At 40.5% G+C, this 19,823-nt stretch overlaps 2 protein-coding genes across 3 annotated transcripts in view; one reads left to right on the top strand and one right to left on the bottom strand.

The window, feature by feature from the left end:
* The window catches only part of LOC124259513 (protein flightless-1 homolog), a 116,473-nt gene extending 114,417 nt beyond the window's left edge, over window positions 1–2,056 (top strand). For both annotated transcript variants that reach the window (XM_046693642.1, XM_046693643.1), the window contains one exon: window positions 852–2,056. In XM_046693642.1, coding sequence (XP_046549598.1) covers window positions 852–986 — 135 coding nt within the window. In that variant the 3' untranslated portion in view covers window positions 987–2,056. The remainder of the gene's footprint in view (window positions 1–851) is intronic.
* A 9,988-nt stretch (window positions 2,057–12,044) lies between these two features.
* The window catches only part of LOC124259512 (dual 3',5'-cyclic-AMP and -GMP phosphodiesterase 11-like), a 62,789-nt gene continuing 55,010 nt past the window's right edge, over window positions 12,045–19,823 (bottom strand). The window contains exon 14 of the mRNA XM_046693641.1: window positions 12,045–13,134. Coding sequence (XP_046549597.1) covers window positions 12,988–13,134 — 147 coding nt within the window. The 3' untranslated portion in view covers window positions 12,045–12,987. The remainder of the gene's footprint in view (window positions 13,135–19,823) is intronic.

Genomic DNA, 19,823 nt, shown 5'->3' with positions numbered 1-19,823 from the left:
CCATGTTACATCACTGTTTTCAGCAGTACATCACTGTTGTCAGTGTTACATCACTGTTGTCAGCATTACATCACTGTTGTCAGCATTACATCACTGTTGTCAGTGTTACATCAGTGTTGTCAGCATTACATCACTGTTGTCAGCATTACATCACTGTTGTCAGCATTACATCGCTGTTGTCAGCATTACATCACTGTTGTCAGTGTTACGTTACTGTTGTCAGTGTTTCGTAACTATTGTCAGTGTTGACGAAAATTGTCAGTGTAACATAACTGTTGTCAGTGTTGCATCAGTATGGTTAGTGTTACGTAACTGTTGTCCGTGTTAAATCACTGCTGTCAGTGTTACATAACTGTTGTCCGTGTTTCATAACAGTTGTCAGTGTTACGTAACTGTTGTCAGTGTTGCGTCAGTGTGATCAGTGTTACGTAACTTGTCAGTGTTGCATCACTGTGGTCAGTGGTACATCATTGCTGTCAGCATTACATCACTACATCCCGGCAAATAGCTGCACCATCGTTGATGTGGCAGCCAAGTTGACTACATTTTTCTTCATATCAAGGTTACAAATTACATACATTGTTGGTATTTTGCAGCTTGGGTTCAGAGCAACCCTAGCACTGTGTTTTTGTGGGGTTATTGGTCTCTTTTATCACAATGTATTTCAGTAGGCATATGAAAGAGCTACCATTCAGAATTTACACATCATCAGAATCTGTTGGGTTAGAACATCATAAGAATCATTGAAATGTCACCATACCATCAAACTGGGTATTGCTTCTCCCATTCAGAAGGCCCACTGTTATGAATATTCAGATAGGTAACTAAATAAATATGTGATATATTTCCAGGTTTACATCCAACACATCCGGATTAAGCAGCCTGAGCGTCCCCGCAAACTTCTGCTGGCCATGAAGTACAAGGAACACAAGAAGTTCACCAAGTGTTTCCATGGCTGGGGCAAGTACAAAGAGGTGCTCAAGTAACTGCCTACAACCAGCCACACACTGTGCAATATCAGTTTCAAGAGGGGTGACACAGGCGTAACAAGCATATCCAAAGATGAGATCATTGAGGAATGATGTGATGTAGTGAGGCAGGTTGGGTACCTGTTGGTGTAATGGAGGCTACGTGATGTGGATCAATTGCAGTGTCTCGGGAAGAAGCTCAAGTGAATTATTTCCAGCTGGACAGGAGCTGAACATGTGTTTGTCTATTTTTAATTACTGTGTCTAAGTAATGAAGATTTTGGAGCCTTTGACTTGTTTTTGGAGTGTATGTTTGCTTCAGTAAGAATCAGAATACTTTTTGTGTTCATTAGGTTGGAAAGGCTGTTTTATTTGGCACCAGAGACACAATCCTTGTAATTATTCTCATCAGCAGACAAATCAGGCAGTAGCTGAAACCTGTTACAAGTGTCATCAATATATAACATTCTTATCAGTAGCCACAGCTTGTAGATTAGTACATATTATGGCCACGCCTCCCAGCTGTGCAGATGTCATTGTTCCCATTACTGCTATACTCTGATGTAGAAGTGGGATGTATATCTACCATTGTTATGGATGAGTCATCTGTCTTTGCTATGTGATTACCATTCCCAACTGTCGGTCATGCAATCCTTTTAGTTCCTGAAGTCAGTTTCCCACCTGCCAATTGGGCATCTATGTACAGGTGTGTACCCAGCTGCCTCATCCTCAGTTCAGCCGCTTCTGATCACTGGTCCACGAGCCAAGGAAACATTTGGGACACTGCTATAGATGTACTGCTACTTTGTATGCACTATGTTGAAACAGTTTGGAAATATTATTGACATATTTATTCCTGTTTTTACCTTCCCCCGGTGTGACACACTGCTTCCAAAGTGGAAATGTATCTTTCCTGTATCTACCTGTAGGACATTCCCTCTTACTCTTCTTTATATTTGTCAGCAAGTGAGTTTGTATCTGAGAGAGAATGGTGTGCTGTATGAGAGACTTTGGTCATTGTGTGTGGTTGTTGGCTTTCTATTGGAATGTTTACAAGCTTATTAAAATATGCCCTATTTATGTACATATGAAGGTGTTGTTGTCCAATCCATCTATAAGAGACCGCCGCCTCTGTGGTCAAATGGAAGTGCCGGCTAGGGGTTCAATCCCAAACCTCATCATACCAAGAAACATTAAAAGACGCCAGCCTGGTCCTCATCATTAAGGGGATAAAACAAGGATATGTTGGATGGATCAGAGTCGGTACTTTACGTGTGAGTTTGGTATCCATGGTGGTGTTGCATGGCATCTCAATGGACTAGGACCAGACACATGTGTACACACACACTAGAATCTGTACGTTACTAAGAAAGTGTAATCCCAAATATGTTACATTTGACCTCTTTCTAACTGTCAGTGTATTCATAGTTTGGCCATGGGAGCCTTGCTAATCTTAACTGATCAGAGTTAAAAGTATGTGATCTACACTTGCAGTCGTCAGACTTCCATTTGGTGTAAGCCATAGTGACTGAGTTGGTCAGATCGCTGACTTTGTGTGCTGGTGATTAGGTGCCTGACTGAGTGTGTTTTATGGCTGATGATTAATATATACTAAGCAGCAAAAGAAACGTCAGTTTGGAAGTTTTCGTCGCAGAAATGGATAACTGTAAACTCATTTTATGTTTTGATTGTATATTTTTGACAACATCTCCAACTTTACCTGAGCAAAGACATTCCTTCCTAAACTCAGAATGGAACCAAGAATATAGTCTCAAAAACGCAACCTGATCTCGGAGATAGTACAGTGTTCTTCATGTTTTTCATGCAACTCATGCTACACGTGCTGTTCACAAGGACCAGCCCTATAAAATGCACCCCCACACCAGGTTGAAACATTCACATTACGTTAGCAGGATGCCAAGACTCACGACAGCTCAGAGGAACCAGGCACTAGGAAGACTTGAAGCTGGCCACACGGCACAAGCCGTTGCCAATCGCTTCCAGGTCAAAGTTCGGACCATCTACAGGCTGCAGCAATGTTTCCGGGCCACCAACACCACAAATGATCGCCCCCCCGTACTGGCAGACCAAGGGTAACCACAAAACAACAAGACCGTCGACAGCATGTACAGAATCCCTTCATGCAGGCATCCGAAACAGCACGCCAGACAGTGGGAACGTGCGGACGACCAATCAGTACTGATACAGTGCGCCGACGTCTTGACCTATCCTCACCCCTCGTCATCGGCGTGAACGTCTACAGTTTTCTCTACAGCACCAAAACTGGTGATACAGGCAATGGAGAACTGTTCTGTTCACAGATGAGAGTCGGTACTGCGTGTCAAACCTGCCAATGGGATGCGGTGAGCGAGCTGCCTAAGGCGCCAGGCTAGTGATCCAGCGAGGTTGAGGTGTCGGGATCGAGCCCACCTGTGACCGGGTGTAAAAACCTTGGAGTCAACTTTGTGTCCACACTCTTTCAGTATTGTCACAACCCCTAGTGTGCAGTACATATCCCTGTGCACTTAAAAGAACCCACGTATCCATTAGCATATGACCAGATGGTGGCTACATGAATACGTGCAAACACCTAGTTGCGGGTACAGCAACGTGCAGTGAACTGTGACTATGTGTCCCAGTCCACCCAGCTGTGAATGGGTACCTCATTAGGATGAGAAAGCCACAATAACTCGGTGCGCCTAGTGGCTGCAAGAGTTGTATACTCCCCAGGGAGTTGAGATTGATAACACGTTGTGCCGTTGAGATTGATATCCAATGTTTGTGGGGAAAAAATACCAGCGCCTTGAGCAAGCACTAGTTGCCTGGATATGTGCGCTATAGAAATATCGTACAATAATAATAATGAACTGCAGATGGCAGAACAAGAATATGGCGACGATGTGGCCAGCGTTACTCAGACCAATGTGTTATGGAAAGAGACTCATGGGGAGGTGCAAGCATCATGGTATGGGGTGGAATAGGCCTGAACCAGAGAGTGGGTCCTGTGGTGTTCCAGAACCTTGGTCCAGGGAGAGGAGGCGGCATCACAGCGGTGCGCTACATCAACCAAGCTCTCAGACCCCACGTCATACCACATTTCGCACATCACCGGAACAACATTTCCAGCTTGATAACGCCCGGGCCCATACTGCCAGAGCTACACAGGACTTCCTACAGCAAAACGGTGTCAACATTATGCAGTGGCCAGCCCTTAGTCCTGATTTAAACCCAATTGAACATCTTTGGGATGAAATTCAGAGGAGACTGAATAATGTCATACCAAGGCCGAACACAGCTGATTTGTTGCGCCAGGCCTTTCTCAGAGTGTGGTTCCAGGTGCCAATGGCTTTCATCAATCGATTGGTGCACTCCATGCATGGACGCTGTGCTGCAGTTATTGCCGCTCAAGGTGGTTACACTAGATACTGAAGTCAAGAGTCTGAATGGACTGCAAACGTTCACGTAATGTCTTGAAATTGTGCTGAGTTACTTATTGATGTGTCAAGATATTGTACAAAAAAAATGTTTTTGATCCACTTATTATGTCCATTTCTGTAATAATTTGATTACAGTGCCTATCTAATTTTGACAGTTTTTTTTGCTGCTGAGTATATTTCTTCCTTAAGTGGCATTTAGAAGCTGGAATGATGAAGTGGAACACTTTTTATGGATAGACAACTTCTTTGTTGCAGTAGTAGTTGCGACGTTTCGGTGTAGATCCTAACACCGTTATCAAGCAAATGATACACAACATTTTCACAAGGAGAAATATATACATGGCGGGTATTGGTTTATACAATAGAAGAGGTTGATGTACGGTGTGTTGACATGAGACTTGTTGTGATAGGAATGATAGAAGCCAGTAGACAAAGGGTGGGTTATTCTTGATTAGGCTTGATTAGTTGATCGTAAGCCGTGGGGATGTACTAACCTTGATCTCTGTTGATCTTGAGACTACTTAAGAAGCAAGCCAACATAGATGTTGTGTACCAGAGAGGCACATCAATTCAGCATATCCTACAAGCCAACGGTAAACCACCTACAAGCAACAAAGAAGACCCTTCAGGCGTTGTCTACCACATTCAATGCGACTGTGGTGACTCATACATAGGAGAAACGTGCCGCCCCCTAAACCTACGAATAAAGGAACATCAGACATCTGTAAAGAAAAAAGACTCCAAATCAGCCATTTCCGACCATACCCAAGCCCACCCAAACCATACCATACTTTGGAACAACATCAGCATCCTAAAAGCCAACCGGTCAGATTACAAGATAAGAAAACTCTTAGAGGCAATCAACATCAAACGATTCAACCCGGCAATCAACAGAGATCAAGGTTATTACATCCCCACGGCTTACGATCAACTAATCAAGAATAACCCACCCTTTGTCTACTGGCATCAATCATTCCTATCACAACAAGTCTCAGTCAACACACCGTACATCAACCTCTTCTATTGTATAAACCAATACCCGCCATGTATATATTTCTCCTTGTGCAAATGTTGTGTATCTACAAAACTCAAACCTTCTAAAAAGAATCTAGAACTCACTAACCACAACCATCTCTCTCACGTCCCACTTACTGCAACATTCAGGCCAGCCGTTCAAACCTCAGTTATCCATTCTGCTCTCTACAACTTTAGACCCGGCGCTCAATTTCATTTATCCATACTCTGCACACGCCACGCTCGCTCTCCCCTCTCGCTAATGTAAATAACCCGTCACAAGCCCATACTGCCAAGGTCAAGGCCACTCACTAGCCAGCTCACTACCACCGTTTCGCTCTCAGCGCAGCCTTTGCCTCACTTCACCCTTTTCTTTTTCCTTCTTTATATAGCCCCTTATATAGCTCATGCAGCTTAACTGCATTCAAATATCTGCCCCCTATGCTATACATGCTCAGTACTCACCCCCCTCCCCACCCCCAGGTCCCCCTTTTATGTCACCTACCGTTTATTTCAACCCTATCTCTTACTTATTAACAATTATTCCTATTTATCCCTCCTTTCTCTTTTTTTAACTTGGCTTTTTATTTTTCTTTATCTCTATTTATGTTTATAAACGTTTTTTATTCCAAATTCAACTTAGGTTTAACGCCCCAGCATTTAAATTTTTTGGGGTAAGGTGGTTTATCCCTTATTAACATTTATTATTTATTATATTAGCTCCCACCTACCCCGTCGGCGAAATTGGCTTACGCCAGCAGCCGACGTTAAACATTGAATTTCGTCGTCGTGTTGTGTATCATTTGCTTGATAATGGTGTTAGGATCTACACTGAAACGTCGCAACTACTACTGCAACGAAGAAGTTGTCTATCCATAAAAAGTGTTCCACTTGAGTATATTTCATTTGTCATATCACTACACAGCTACACACATGAACACCAACAAGAAACAGCAGATCAAAGTGATACAATGTTTATTTCAATAACTTAAAGATTGCCTCTCCATAGTGGTAGACAGTATAGTATCACAATGGTGCATATTTTGTGTGGAGTGTGACATCACAAGGCTGGCTAGTTGGCCACAGCTCCAGGACAGACAGACAGATAGGCCTCTGGTGCAGTGTCCAACACAGGTGCTCTATACTGAAAGCTTGGTGTTGGCGTAACTTGCATACAACACTACATCAGTCTGTTAAAGCACAATAGATATATGAACATACTGAATTTTCTCTGACATGATTTCATGCTACTTAACACATGCATAACATAATATCTCTTCTTTCAACAAACATAAATATATTAAAGTAAACAGAATAAACAGTACTTTAAAAAAAATGAGAATTATGACAATTCATTGGAATATTTGCATAAACCTTACCATTAACATGATGACTTGGCTGAATGAAAACTATTGTAAAGTAATACTCAACACTTATGTCTGAAAGGATGTATAAACGCTACTGGCTTGTGAAGTGGCTTGCATCATGGTATATCTTTGAACTAATGATGATATGCCTGTTGATATATTACACAGAACTAGGGTATAATCAATTAGTGGATTCAAAGATTTGTCCACAGCTCAGGTAGGACTAACTATATGCCTCTGCAGGTTTCAGCTGCTCTGTGGCTAGCTTTGTGTCGCCACTCCAGGTGAACACAGCCCTGGTGCTGGCTTATTTAGGCGTCTAGATCAGAACATCATCATTCCATCAATTCATACGATCATCTCGGGGGAATAATTTACTGGAACTCACTGCACAGAGCAGGCATCTCTCTTCAACCCATTGATTCCAAACACTATTCCCTGATCTTTACTAAGGTTGATCCAAATAGACCGACCGTACACCAGTGATACTCTTACCTGGGTACTACATTCATCAACTAGACCCATTATCACATGACTGTATATAAAGATATAAACTTGAGTCCACGTTTCATCTTCCATTTAGCCAGATTTATCAGCTGTTTGTGTGCAGACAGCCTTTTACTGGCACATCATTTTAATGCCAATATGTATTTCCTGCAAGTTGAGGACTAGTGGTTGAAGACTCGAGTTACTTTTGGTAAAGACACAAATGGCGTCACAGTAAAGAGAAACTAAGGCCTTTCATTAAAAAGTGAACTTGATATCCCCAACTTCATGCCTGGACTCCAAATGTTATCATCTGCCTTTATCATGAATACAGACACAAATACAGTTTGAGAGCTAAGATGTATCCCAAACAAAAATATGCCACCTTACTCTATAGATCTTTTTGACAAATAGTACCAAAATATCCAAAGCTGTTTTTATGAATGAGTCAGCTAATGTGTAATAAAGGTTGTATATCTTATGAGTGAGCTGCCATCATTGTCCAAATCTACACCGACCATCCGTCACCTTTGTATTTTGTTCCTGAGATATACTGATGATTCAGTTAAAAAATATGAATATGAAATAACAAAAATTGTATTTAAGCCAAATGATCAGGACATTATATCTAAAACTATCATTTTATTAGTAACAAAATATATCATGTTGATTTGGTTGCTGCTTTTGTACTTATTTATATGCATACTTTCAAACCTCATTCTTTATTTCCAACCATTGTTGGTCATGAAGGAAGTACCATAAGCCACTTAATAAAGGTTAAAACTCGCTAAATAACAAGTCCTCAGGTTAGGTAATAGAGGTCCAGTCAACTTCCACCCGACAATGATCTATGTTGACAAGAAGAATATGTTGCCTGAACGAGAGTAATTATTGTAGATTCAAATTTCTTAACATATTCTATACTAATGTCCAAAGGTATGAAACAACACACTTACAATATCCCACCTGTCAATCAAACCAGTCTAAAAGCCAGGATCTGTTGAAAGTTATGGTGTTGCACATTATAGAAAAGGATAATTCTGGTCACTGTCATGTTGTGAGTTACAGGTTCTACCTATATTAGGCATTTAGTTAGCAAGTGCAACAGCTGGGATGCACTATAGACAAATATGACACTGACCCTATTTCAGATGTACAGTTATTTTAATTCAAGTACAATCATACTTTGAATATTTCAGCATTTGTACTGAGAGAGAAAACCCAGCCATGAATCCCCGACCTTCTTCTTGGGAATAGAGGTACCCACCTAATGACTAGAAAGAAGAGAACAATAACAATTTGTCACAATACTTTGACACAAATGCATCTTTATTTTTTCATTTAATCAGGTTTAGCTCATCACGACTCATGGGATATGTTTTTTTCTCTGATGTGCTTTATGAAAAAAATCACTTAAATGTTATGTAATTGGCAAGTGGTGTCCAATACAATGAAATCATTACTGTTTAATTAACAGTGATAATATCAACAAGCAAGTTTAATGATACAATCTCAAGAAGGTGACTTTCTCATTGACCAATCCAGTTTAAATCAGACATACAGACACAAATACAGTTTGAGAGCTAAGATGTATCCCAACCAAAAAATATACAACCCTACTCTATAGATCTTTTTGACAAATGGTACCAAAATATCCAAAGCTGTTTTTATGAATGAGTCAGCTAATGTGTAATAAAGGTTGTATATCTTATGAGTGAGCTGAAACCCACAAACACTGGTGTGATGATGAAAATATATTGTGGACCACTCTATGGATTTGAATCTGTGTCCTCTGTTCTAGGATTGGTAGCTGCATGTGACCAGGGTCTAGACACTAACACATCCCTGTTCTCACTGTAGCTCATTTAGCCACTATTTTATGTTTCTGCATAAGTATTGCCCCCCAAAAAGTGACTATAATATAACTGTTTCATTAGAACTTGAATCCTTACCTTGAATGTCAATAATAGTTTAGTAGTAGATACGTGGACAAAAATATGACGAGTGCAGGGTCCCCCAAGTCTCCCAGTATAGGGATAAGTCAATATAATCCCAAATAATGTGTACAGTAATAAACAGAAAATACACTGGATTTAATAACTTAGTGTTGTCTTTACAATATACAGATAGATATACAACTTATGCAAGCATATACTCACCTCACACAGAATGTATAGCCATTTATTCACACAATTTCAGCCAATCACTCAACATATTTGCACACAGTTTCAGCCAACCACTCAACATCTTTGCACACGGTGTCAGCTAATCACATTCTGCATCTTCACACACAGTTTCAGCCAATCACACTTCATCTTCACACATAGTTTCAGCCAATCACACTAAACATCATTACACACAGTTTCAGCCAAACAGACTCTACATCTTCGCATACTGTTTCAGCCAAACAGACTCTACATCTTCGCATACTGTTTCAGCCAAACAGACTCTACATCCTCGCATACTGTTTCAGCCAAACAGAATCTACATCTTCGCATACTGTTTCAGCCAAACAGACTCTACATCTTCGCATACTGTTTCAGCCAAACAGACTCTACATCTTCGTATACTGTTTCAAACATACTGTTTCAGCCAATCAAACTTCACATCTTTGCACAGAGGTTCAGCCCATCCTACGTGTTCACACATATGGTCAGCCCAGCCTACGTGTTCACACATATGGTCAGCCCATCAGCTCTACATGTGTTCAAACACTAGTATCCCATGTCGTAACCTCGCTGCCTATATGTGCTGGTTGACACAATGTCAAAAATGGATATGTTAAGCAGTATAAACATCTACATACAGGTATTTACTCACTCATGAGTAAGCTATAAAAAAGAAACAATAAAATATAACAAGTAAGCACAAGGCTAAAATAAATGCACCATTAGAAATAACACATTTGTGTCACGCGCAACTTCTTTCAGAGATACCTTCCATAAACAGTGTACAAATCAAATGTCTGCCCAACACATAACTTTTGTTACAACCTGTGGATTTCATATTATGTCATTTTAGAACCTGAATAATTGGCAAACATGGTTCTGCAGGAAGCAGATGACTTCTTATATTATATATCAAACTTGATCTTGTCCTAATCACTTGTGAAACTTGTAGCAGAGATTCCAGTGGAGTCATGGTAGCTCAGATCAATACTCACTACAGTGAGCCAGTCCACCTCCTGGCAACAACGAAGACAGCTGTATGCAGGGTGTAAGACTATTGAACATGATTGGTGTGTCCTTTCCACCTTGCCATATCACTTAGATAGGTTTATAAGTACAGCTGTGTAATTGTGTGGAGTTTGTTTCCAGCTCATTATAAACACAACATTTAACAGTATAGTCAACAGACAAATATACATTGTTTCAAACAAGGTTGGTCGCCCATGACAGTACATTAATCATTTAACAAGAAATAAGTTTTGAAATGTATGTTATAACAAACAGTTCACTTACTGTGACATTCCTACCAGGTTGTTCCATCTCAGCAGATGAATATTTGTCCTGTGGCTTCACTATGTAATAGTCTGTCACAAGGAGACATCACACAGTCTGATATATATCTCACAGTGTGACAAAGAGATATCACACAGTCTGATATATATCTCAGTGTCACAAGGAGATATCAGTCTGATATACATCTAATAGTGTGACAAGGAGATATCACAGTCTGATATACATCTCACACAGTGTCACAAGGAGATATCACACAGTCTGATATATATCTCGCAGTGTTACAAGGAGATATCACACAGTCTGATATATATCTCACAGTTAAACAAGGAGATATCAGTCTGATATATATCTCATACTTTGTCACAAGGAGTATCACACGGTCTGATTTATATCTCATTGTGTGACAAGGAGATATGACAGTCTGATATACATCTCACTCAGTGTCACATGAAGATATCAAACAGTATGATATATATCTCGCAGTGTTACAAGGAGATATCACACAGTCTGATATATATCTCAGTTAAACAAGGAGATATCAGTCTGATATATATCTCATTGTGTCACAAGGAGATATCACAGTCTGATATACATCTCACACAGTGTCACAAGGAGATATCACACAGTCTGATATATATCTCGCAGTGTTACAAGGAGATATCACACAGTCTGATATATATCTCAGTTAAACAAGGAGATATCAGTCTGATATATATCTCATTGTGTCACAAGGAGATATCACAGTCTGATATACATCTCACACAGTGTCACAAGGAGATATCACACAGTCTGATATATATCTCACAGTTAAACAAGGAGATATCAGTCTGATATATATCTCATACTTTGTCACAAGGAGATATCACACAGTCTGATATATATCTCATTGTGTTACAAGGAGCATTCACAGTCTGATATATATCTCACAGTGTCACAAGGAGATATCACAGTCTGATATACATCTCACAGTGTCACAAGGAGATATCACACAGTCTGATATATATCTCGCAGTGCCACAAGGAGATATCAGTCTGATATATATCTCATACTTTGTCACAAGGAGATATCACAGTCTGATATATATCTCATTGTGTCACATGAAGATATCAAACAGTATGATATATATATATATCTCACACAGTGGTACATGGAGACATGTAACTGTGTGACACATATCTCACACAATGACATAAAGATATCAAACAGTATGATACTATATCACAATGTTGCACATAAGAGACCTCAGCCTGCTATAGTTGTCACACAGTCTGATTGGTGTACATCACTGACATCTGATACTCCACTGTTAACAGGGATATTCCCATGATATACAGAACGTATTCTCATTATATGTCAGGTGCATATGAAAACATATCCCACACAAGTGATTACCTGTGCAAGGTGGAGTGATAACATTAAAGTAATCTAAATATGATATTCATACAATGTTCATACAACGTTTGATACTCCAAAAGCATAAAAAGGTTGATATGAAAATTTCATTAGTTTCAAATAATGTGATATTGTGTGTTATGGATTTCAGAAATGGATACATGTACCATAACTTGATGTAAGTGTGAAAGGTCTCACTGCAATACTTGACTGTGTTCGGCACAGCCGGCAATAGCTGTCAGTTTCCTGTCAGTAATACAGGCTCATATAGGTGTTTACTGTGTTCAGATCGTTTGTCAGTGTTCATATCATACATGTTCAAACATCTCCTGGCTGGAGGTATAAATATATGTATTTCAAAATATAAGCAAAGGATATTATGTTTGTTCAACATCAAGTCTTACACATAGTCAAAGTCAATGGAGGCAATAATCTGTTCACAAGGCCAAGTCCTACACATAATCAGTGTAGGTCACAATCTGTTCACAAAGCCAAATTCTTATGAAAAATATGCCAATGTAGGCCACAGTCTGTTCTCTACACAAAGTCCTTTTGAAAAATATGTCGGTGTAGGCCACAATCAGTTGACAAGGCCAAGTCCTACCCGTAATTTTGCCAAATGTAAACATCAGACCTACAAGGATGTATATCACATAGGCGTCACCAATCCTGTCTAGTGTTTAGACTGGACAACAAGAGTCAGTCCAAACACCCCTGGTAGTGTTTGTTCAGTGTGGCACCCATGTGTGGAAGTGCCTTTCCCAGCTCGGCTGACAGCTACAGGAACATATAGTTGGGGTTGTGCTGATGGCTTCATGAAGTGCAGCACCTCAGTAACTGTCAGGAGGATCTGTCTTCATCTTCATCTTTGTCTTTCTCTGTGTTTTCTGGAGACTTCTCGGGAGATCTGTTTCTTGCTTTGCTCCTCTGCTAGCTGCTGCCAGTGCTCCCTGTTCTCTTGGCAGCCACACAGCAAAGGGTCCATATTTCCTGATACATGACTGAATGCCTGTAAGAACATCAGAACATTAGTCAGTCTCACTCCCTTACATGCTTTTAGTAATAGTTGTAGTATCTGATACTTCAAAAATAATGGTAATGTCTTTACACCCTGCAGTATACATCACACATTAAGGATCTCCGCCTTGTACTTCCTGCAATGAACTGAATATTGGAATGATCTCCACATTATAATTCCTGCAGTGGACATTACATTGGAATGATCTCCACCTTATACTTCCTGCAGTGCACATAACATTGGAATGATCTCCCCTTATACTTCCTGCAGTGCACATTACATTGAAATGATCTCCACCTTATACTTCCTGCAGTGCACATTACATTGGAATGATCCCCACCTTATACTTCCTGCAGTGTACATTACATTGGAATGATCTCCACCTTATACTTCCTGCAGTGCACATTACATTGGAATGATCTCCACCTTATACTTCCTGCAGTGCACATTACATTGGAATGATCTCCACCTTATACTTCCTGCAGTGCACATTACATTGTAATATTCCCCTCTTATACTTCCTGAAGTGTACATTACATTGGAATGATCTCCACCTTATACTTCCTGAAGTGTACATTACATTGGAATGATCCCCACCTTGTACTTCCTGAAGTGCACATTACATTGGAATGATCTCCACCTTATACTTCCTGCAGTCCACATTACATTGTAATATTCCCACCCCCTGCAGTGTACATTATACTTCCTGCCTGCAGTGTACATTACATTGGAATGATCTCCACCTTATACTTCCTGCAGTGTACATTACATTGGAATGATCCCCCTCTTCCTGCAGTGTATACTTCCTGCAGTGCACATTACATTGAAATAATCCCCACCTTATACTTTCTGCAGTCCACATTACATTGTAATATTCCCCTCTTATACTTCCTGAAGTGTACATTACATTGGAATGATCTCCACCTTATACTTCCTGCAGTGTACATGACATTGGAATGATCCCCCTCTTATACTTCCTGCAGTGCACATTACATTGAAATAATCCCCCTTATACTTCCCACCTTATAGTGCACATTACATTGAAATGATCTCCACCTTATACTTCCTGCAGTGCATATACCATTGGAATGATCCCCACCTTATACTTCCTGCAGTGCACATTACATTGGAATGATCCCCCTCTTATACTTCCTACAGTGTACATTACATTGGAATGATCTCCACCTTATACTTCCTGCAGTGCACATTACACTGAAATGATCTCAAACCTTATACTTCCTGCAGAGCACATTACATTGGAATGATCCCCCTCTTATACTTCCTGCAGTGTACATTACATTGGAATGATCTCCACCTTATACTTCCTGCAGTGTACATTACATTGGAATGATCCCCTCTTATACTTCCTGCAGTGCACATTACATTGGAATGATCCCCCTCTTATACTTCCTGCAGTGTACATTACATTGGAATGATCCCCACCTTATACTTCCTGCAGTGTACATAACATTGGAATGATCTCCACCTTATACATCCTGCAGTGTACATTACATTAGAATGATCTCCACCTTATACTTCCTGCAGTGTACATTACATTGGAATGATCTCCACCTTATACTTCCTGCAGTGTACATAACATTGGAATGATCTCCACCTTATACATCCTGCAGTGTACATTACATTGGAATGATCTCCACCTTATACTTCCTGCAGTGCACATTACATTGGAATGATCTCCACCTTATACTTCCTGCAGTGCACATTACATTGGAATGATCTCCACCTTATACTTCCTGCAGTGCACATTACATTGTAATATTCCCCCCTTATACTTCCTGAAGTGTACATTACATTTGAATGATCTCCACCTTATACATCCTGAAGTGTGCATTACACTGGAATGATCCCCACCTTGTACTTCCTGAAGTGCACATTACATTGGAATGATCTCCACCTTATACTTCCTGCAGTCCACATTACATTGTAATATTCCCCCCTTATACTTCCTGCAGTGTACATTACATTGGAATGATCTCCACCTTATACTTCCTGCAGTGTACATTACATTGGAATGATCCCCCTCTTATACTTCCTGCAGTGCACATTACATTGAAATAATCCCCCTTATACTTCCTGCAGTGTACATTACATTGGAATGAACCCCCTCTTATACTTCCTGCAGTGCACATTACATTGAAATGATCTCCACCTTATACTTCCTGCAGTGCATATAACATTGGAATGATCCCCACCTTATACTTCCTGCAGTGCACATTACATTGGAATGATCTCAAACCTTATACTTCCTGCAGAGCACATTACATTGGAATGATCCCCCTCTTATACTTCCTGCAGTGTACATTACATTGGAATGATCTCCACATTATACTTCCTGCAGGGTACATTACATTGGACTGATCCCCACCTTATACTTCCTGCAGTGAACATTACATTGGAATGATCCCCCTCTTATGCTTCCTGCAGTGTACATTACATTGGAATGATCCCCCTTTATACTTCCTGCAGTGTACATTACATTGGAATGATCCCCACCTTATACTTCCTGCAGTGTACATTACATTGGAATGATCCCCACCTTATACTTCCTGCAGTGTACATTACATTGGAATGATCCCCCTTATACTTATACTTCCTGCAGTGCACATTACATTGGAATGATGACATTGAATGATCCCACATTGGAATGATCCCCCTTATACTTCCTGCAGTGCACATTACATTGGAATGATCTCCACCTTATACTTCCTGCAGTGTACATTACATTGGAATGATCTCCACCTTATACTTCCTGCAGTGCACATTACATTGGAATGATCTCCACCTTCCTGCATACTTCCTGCAGTGCACATTACATTGGAATGATCCCCACCTTATACTTCCTGCAGTGTACATTACATTGGAATGATCCCACCACCTTATACTTCCTGCAGTGTACATTACATTGGAATGATCCCCACCTTATACTTCCTGCAGTGCACATTACATTGGAATGATCCCACCTTATACTTCCTGCAGTGTACATTACATTGGAATGATCCCCACTCTTATACTTCCTGCAGTGTACATTACATTGGAATGATCCCCACCTTATACTTCCTGCAGTGCATGACATTGGAATGATCCCACCTTTATACTTCCTGCAGTGTACATTACATTGGAATGATCCCCCTTTATACTTATACTTCCTGCAGTGTACATTACATTGGAATGATCCCCACCTTATACTTCCTGCAGTGCACATTACATTGGAATGATCCCACCTTATACTTCCTGCAGTGTACATTACATTGGAATGATCCCCACCTTATACTTCCTGCAGTGCACATTACATTGGAATGATCCCCACCTTATACTTCCTGCAGTGTTGGACATTACATTGGAATGATCCCCACCTCTTCCTGCAGTGCACCTTGATCTCCATACTTGGTATCTTCCTGCAGTGTACATTACATTGGAATGATCCCCACCTTCCTGCAGTACTTCCTGCAGTGTACATTACATTGGAATGATCCCCACCTTATACTTCCTGCAGTGTACATTACATTGGAATGATCCCCACCTTATACTTCCTGCAGTGTACATTACATTGGAATGATCCCACCTTATACTTCCTGCAGTGCACATTACATTGGAATGATCCCCACCTTATACTTCCTGCAGTGTACATTACATTGGAATGATCCCCACCTTATACTTCCTGCAGTGTACATTACATTGGAATGATCCCCACCTTATACTTCCTGCAGTGTACATTACATTGGAATGATCCCCACCTTATACTTCCTGCAGTGCACATTGCATTGGAATGATCCCCACCTTATACCTCCTGCAGTGCACATTACATTGGAATGATCTCCACCTTATACTTCCTGCAGTGTACATCACATTGGAATGATCCCCACCTTATACTTCCTGCAATGTACATTACATCGGAATGATCCCCACCTTATACTTACTGCAGTGCACATTACATTGGAATGATCCCCACCTTATACTTCCTGCAGTGCACATTACATTGGTATGATCCCCACCTTATACTTTCTGCAGTGTACATTACATTGGAATGATCCCCCTCTTATACTTCCTGCAGTGCACATAACATTGGAATGATCCCCACCTTATACTCACCTGCAGTGCACATAACATTGGAATGATCCCCCTCTTAAACTTCCTGCAGTGCACATAACATTGGAATCATCCCCACCTTGTACTTCCTGAAGTGCACATTACATTGGAATGATCTCCACCTTATACTTCCTGCAGTGTACATAACATTGTAATATTCCCCCCTTATACTTCCTGAAGTGTACATTACATTGGAATGATCTCCACCTTATACTTCCTGCAGTGCACATGACATTAGAATGATCCCCCTCTTATACTTCCTGCAGTGCACGTTACATTGTAATTATCCCCACCTTATCCTTCCTGCAGTGTACATTACATTGGAATGAACCCCCTCTTATACTTCCTGCAGTGCACATTACATTGGAATGATCTCCACCTTATACTTCCTGCAGTGCACATTACATTGAAATGATCTCCACCTTATACTTCCGGCAGTGTACATGACATTGGAATGACCCCCCTCTTATACTTCCTGAAGTGCACATTACATTGGAATGATCCCACTCTTATACTTCCTGAAGTGCACATTACATTGTAATAATCCCCTCTTATACTTCCTGAAGTGTACATTAGATTGGAATGATCCCACTCTTATACTTCCTGCAGTGTACATTACATTGGAATGATCTCCACCTTATACTTCCTGCAGTGTAAATTACATTGGAATGATCCCCACCTTATACTTCCTGCAGTGCACATTACATTGGAATGACCTCCACCTTATACTTCCTGCAGTGCACATTACATTGGAATGATCCCCCTCTTATACTTCCTACAGTGTACATTACATTGGAATCATCTCCACCTTATACTTCCTGAAGTGCACATTACATTGAAATGATCTCCACCTTATACTTCCTGCAGAGCACATTACATTGGAATGATCCCCCTCTTATACTTCCTGCAGTGTACATAACATTGAAATGACCTCCACCTTATACTTCCTGCAGGGTACATGACATTGGAATGATCCCCCTCTTATACTTCCTGCAGTGCACATTACATTGAAATGATCTCCACCTTATACTTCCTGCAGTGCACATTACATTGGAATGATCCCCACCTTATACTTCCTGCAGTTTACATTACATTGGAATGATCCCCACCTTATACTTCCTGCAATGTACATTACATTGGAATGATCCCCCTCTTATACTTCCTGCAGTGTACATTACATTGGAATGATCCCCACCTTATACTTCCTGCAATGTACATTACAATGGAATGATCTCCACCTTATACTTCCTGCAGTGTGCATTACATTGGAATGATCTCCACCTTATACTTCCTGCAATGTACATTACATTGTAATAATCCCCCCTTATACTTCCTGAAGTGTACATTACATTGGAATGATCCCCCTCTTAAACTTCCTGCAGTGTACATTACATTGGAATGATCTCCACCTTATACCTCCTGCAGTGTACATTACATTGGAATGATCTCCACCTTATACTTCCTGCAGTATACATTACATTGGAATCATCTCCCCTTATACTTCCTGCAGTGCACATTATGTTGTAATAATCCCCGTCTTATACTTCCTGCAGTGTACATGACATTGGAATGATCCCCACCTTATACTTCCTGCAGTGTACATTACATTGTAATAATCCCCATCTTATGCTTCCTACAGTGTACATGACATTGGAATGATCCCCACCTTATACTTCCTGCAGTGTACATGACATTGGAATGATCCCCCTCTTATACATTCTGCAGTGTACATGACATTGGAATGATCCCCACCTTATACTTCATGCAGTGTACATTACATTGTGATAGTCCCCCTCTTATACTTCCTACAGTGTACATGACATTGGAATGATCCCCACCTTATACTTCATGCAGTGCACATTACATTGGAATGATCTCCACCTTATACTTCCTGCAGTGTACATAACATTGGAATCATCTCCCCTTATACTTCCTGCAGTGCACATTGACATTGAATGAATCCCCACCTTATAATTCCTGCAGTGCACATTACATTGGAATGATCCCCACCTTATACTTCCTGCAGTGTACATTACATTGGAATGATCCCAACCTTATACTTCCTGCAGTGCACATTACATTGGAATGATCCCCACCTTATACTTCCTGCAATGTACATTACATTGGAATGATCCCCACCTTATACTTCCTGCAGTGCACATTACATTGGAATGATCCCCACCTTATACTTCCTGCAGTGCACATTACATTGGAATGATCCCCACCTTATACTTCCTGCAGTGCACATTACATTGGAATGATCCCCACCTTATACTTCCTGCAGTGTACATTACATTGGAATGATCCCCACCTTATACTTCCTGCAGTGCACATTACATACCTTTATACTTATACTTATACTTCCTTATACTTCCTGCAGTGTACATTACATTGGAATGATCCCACCTTATACTTCCTGCAGTGCACATTATAACATTGGAATGATCCCCACCTTATACTTCCTGCAGTGCACATTACATTGGAATGATCCCCCACTTATACTTCCTGCAGTGCACATAACATTGGAATGATCCCCACCTTATACTTCCTGCAGTGTACATTACATTGGAATG

Source organism: Haliotis rubra, unplaced genomic scaffold (assembly GCF_003918875.1).
Source record: "Haliotis rubra isolate DU_JTF1 unplaced genomic scaffold, ASM391887v1 Scf726, whole genome shotgun sequence".
NCBI classification, from domain to species: domain Eukaryota; kingdom Metazoa; phylum Mollusca; class Gastropoda; order Lepetellida; family Haliotidae; genus Haliotis; species Haliotis rubra.
This window is presented reverse-complemented; position numbering and strand designations above follow the sequence as displayed.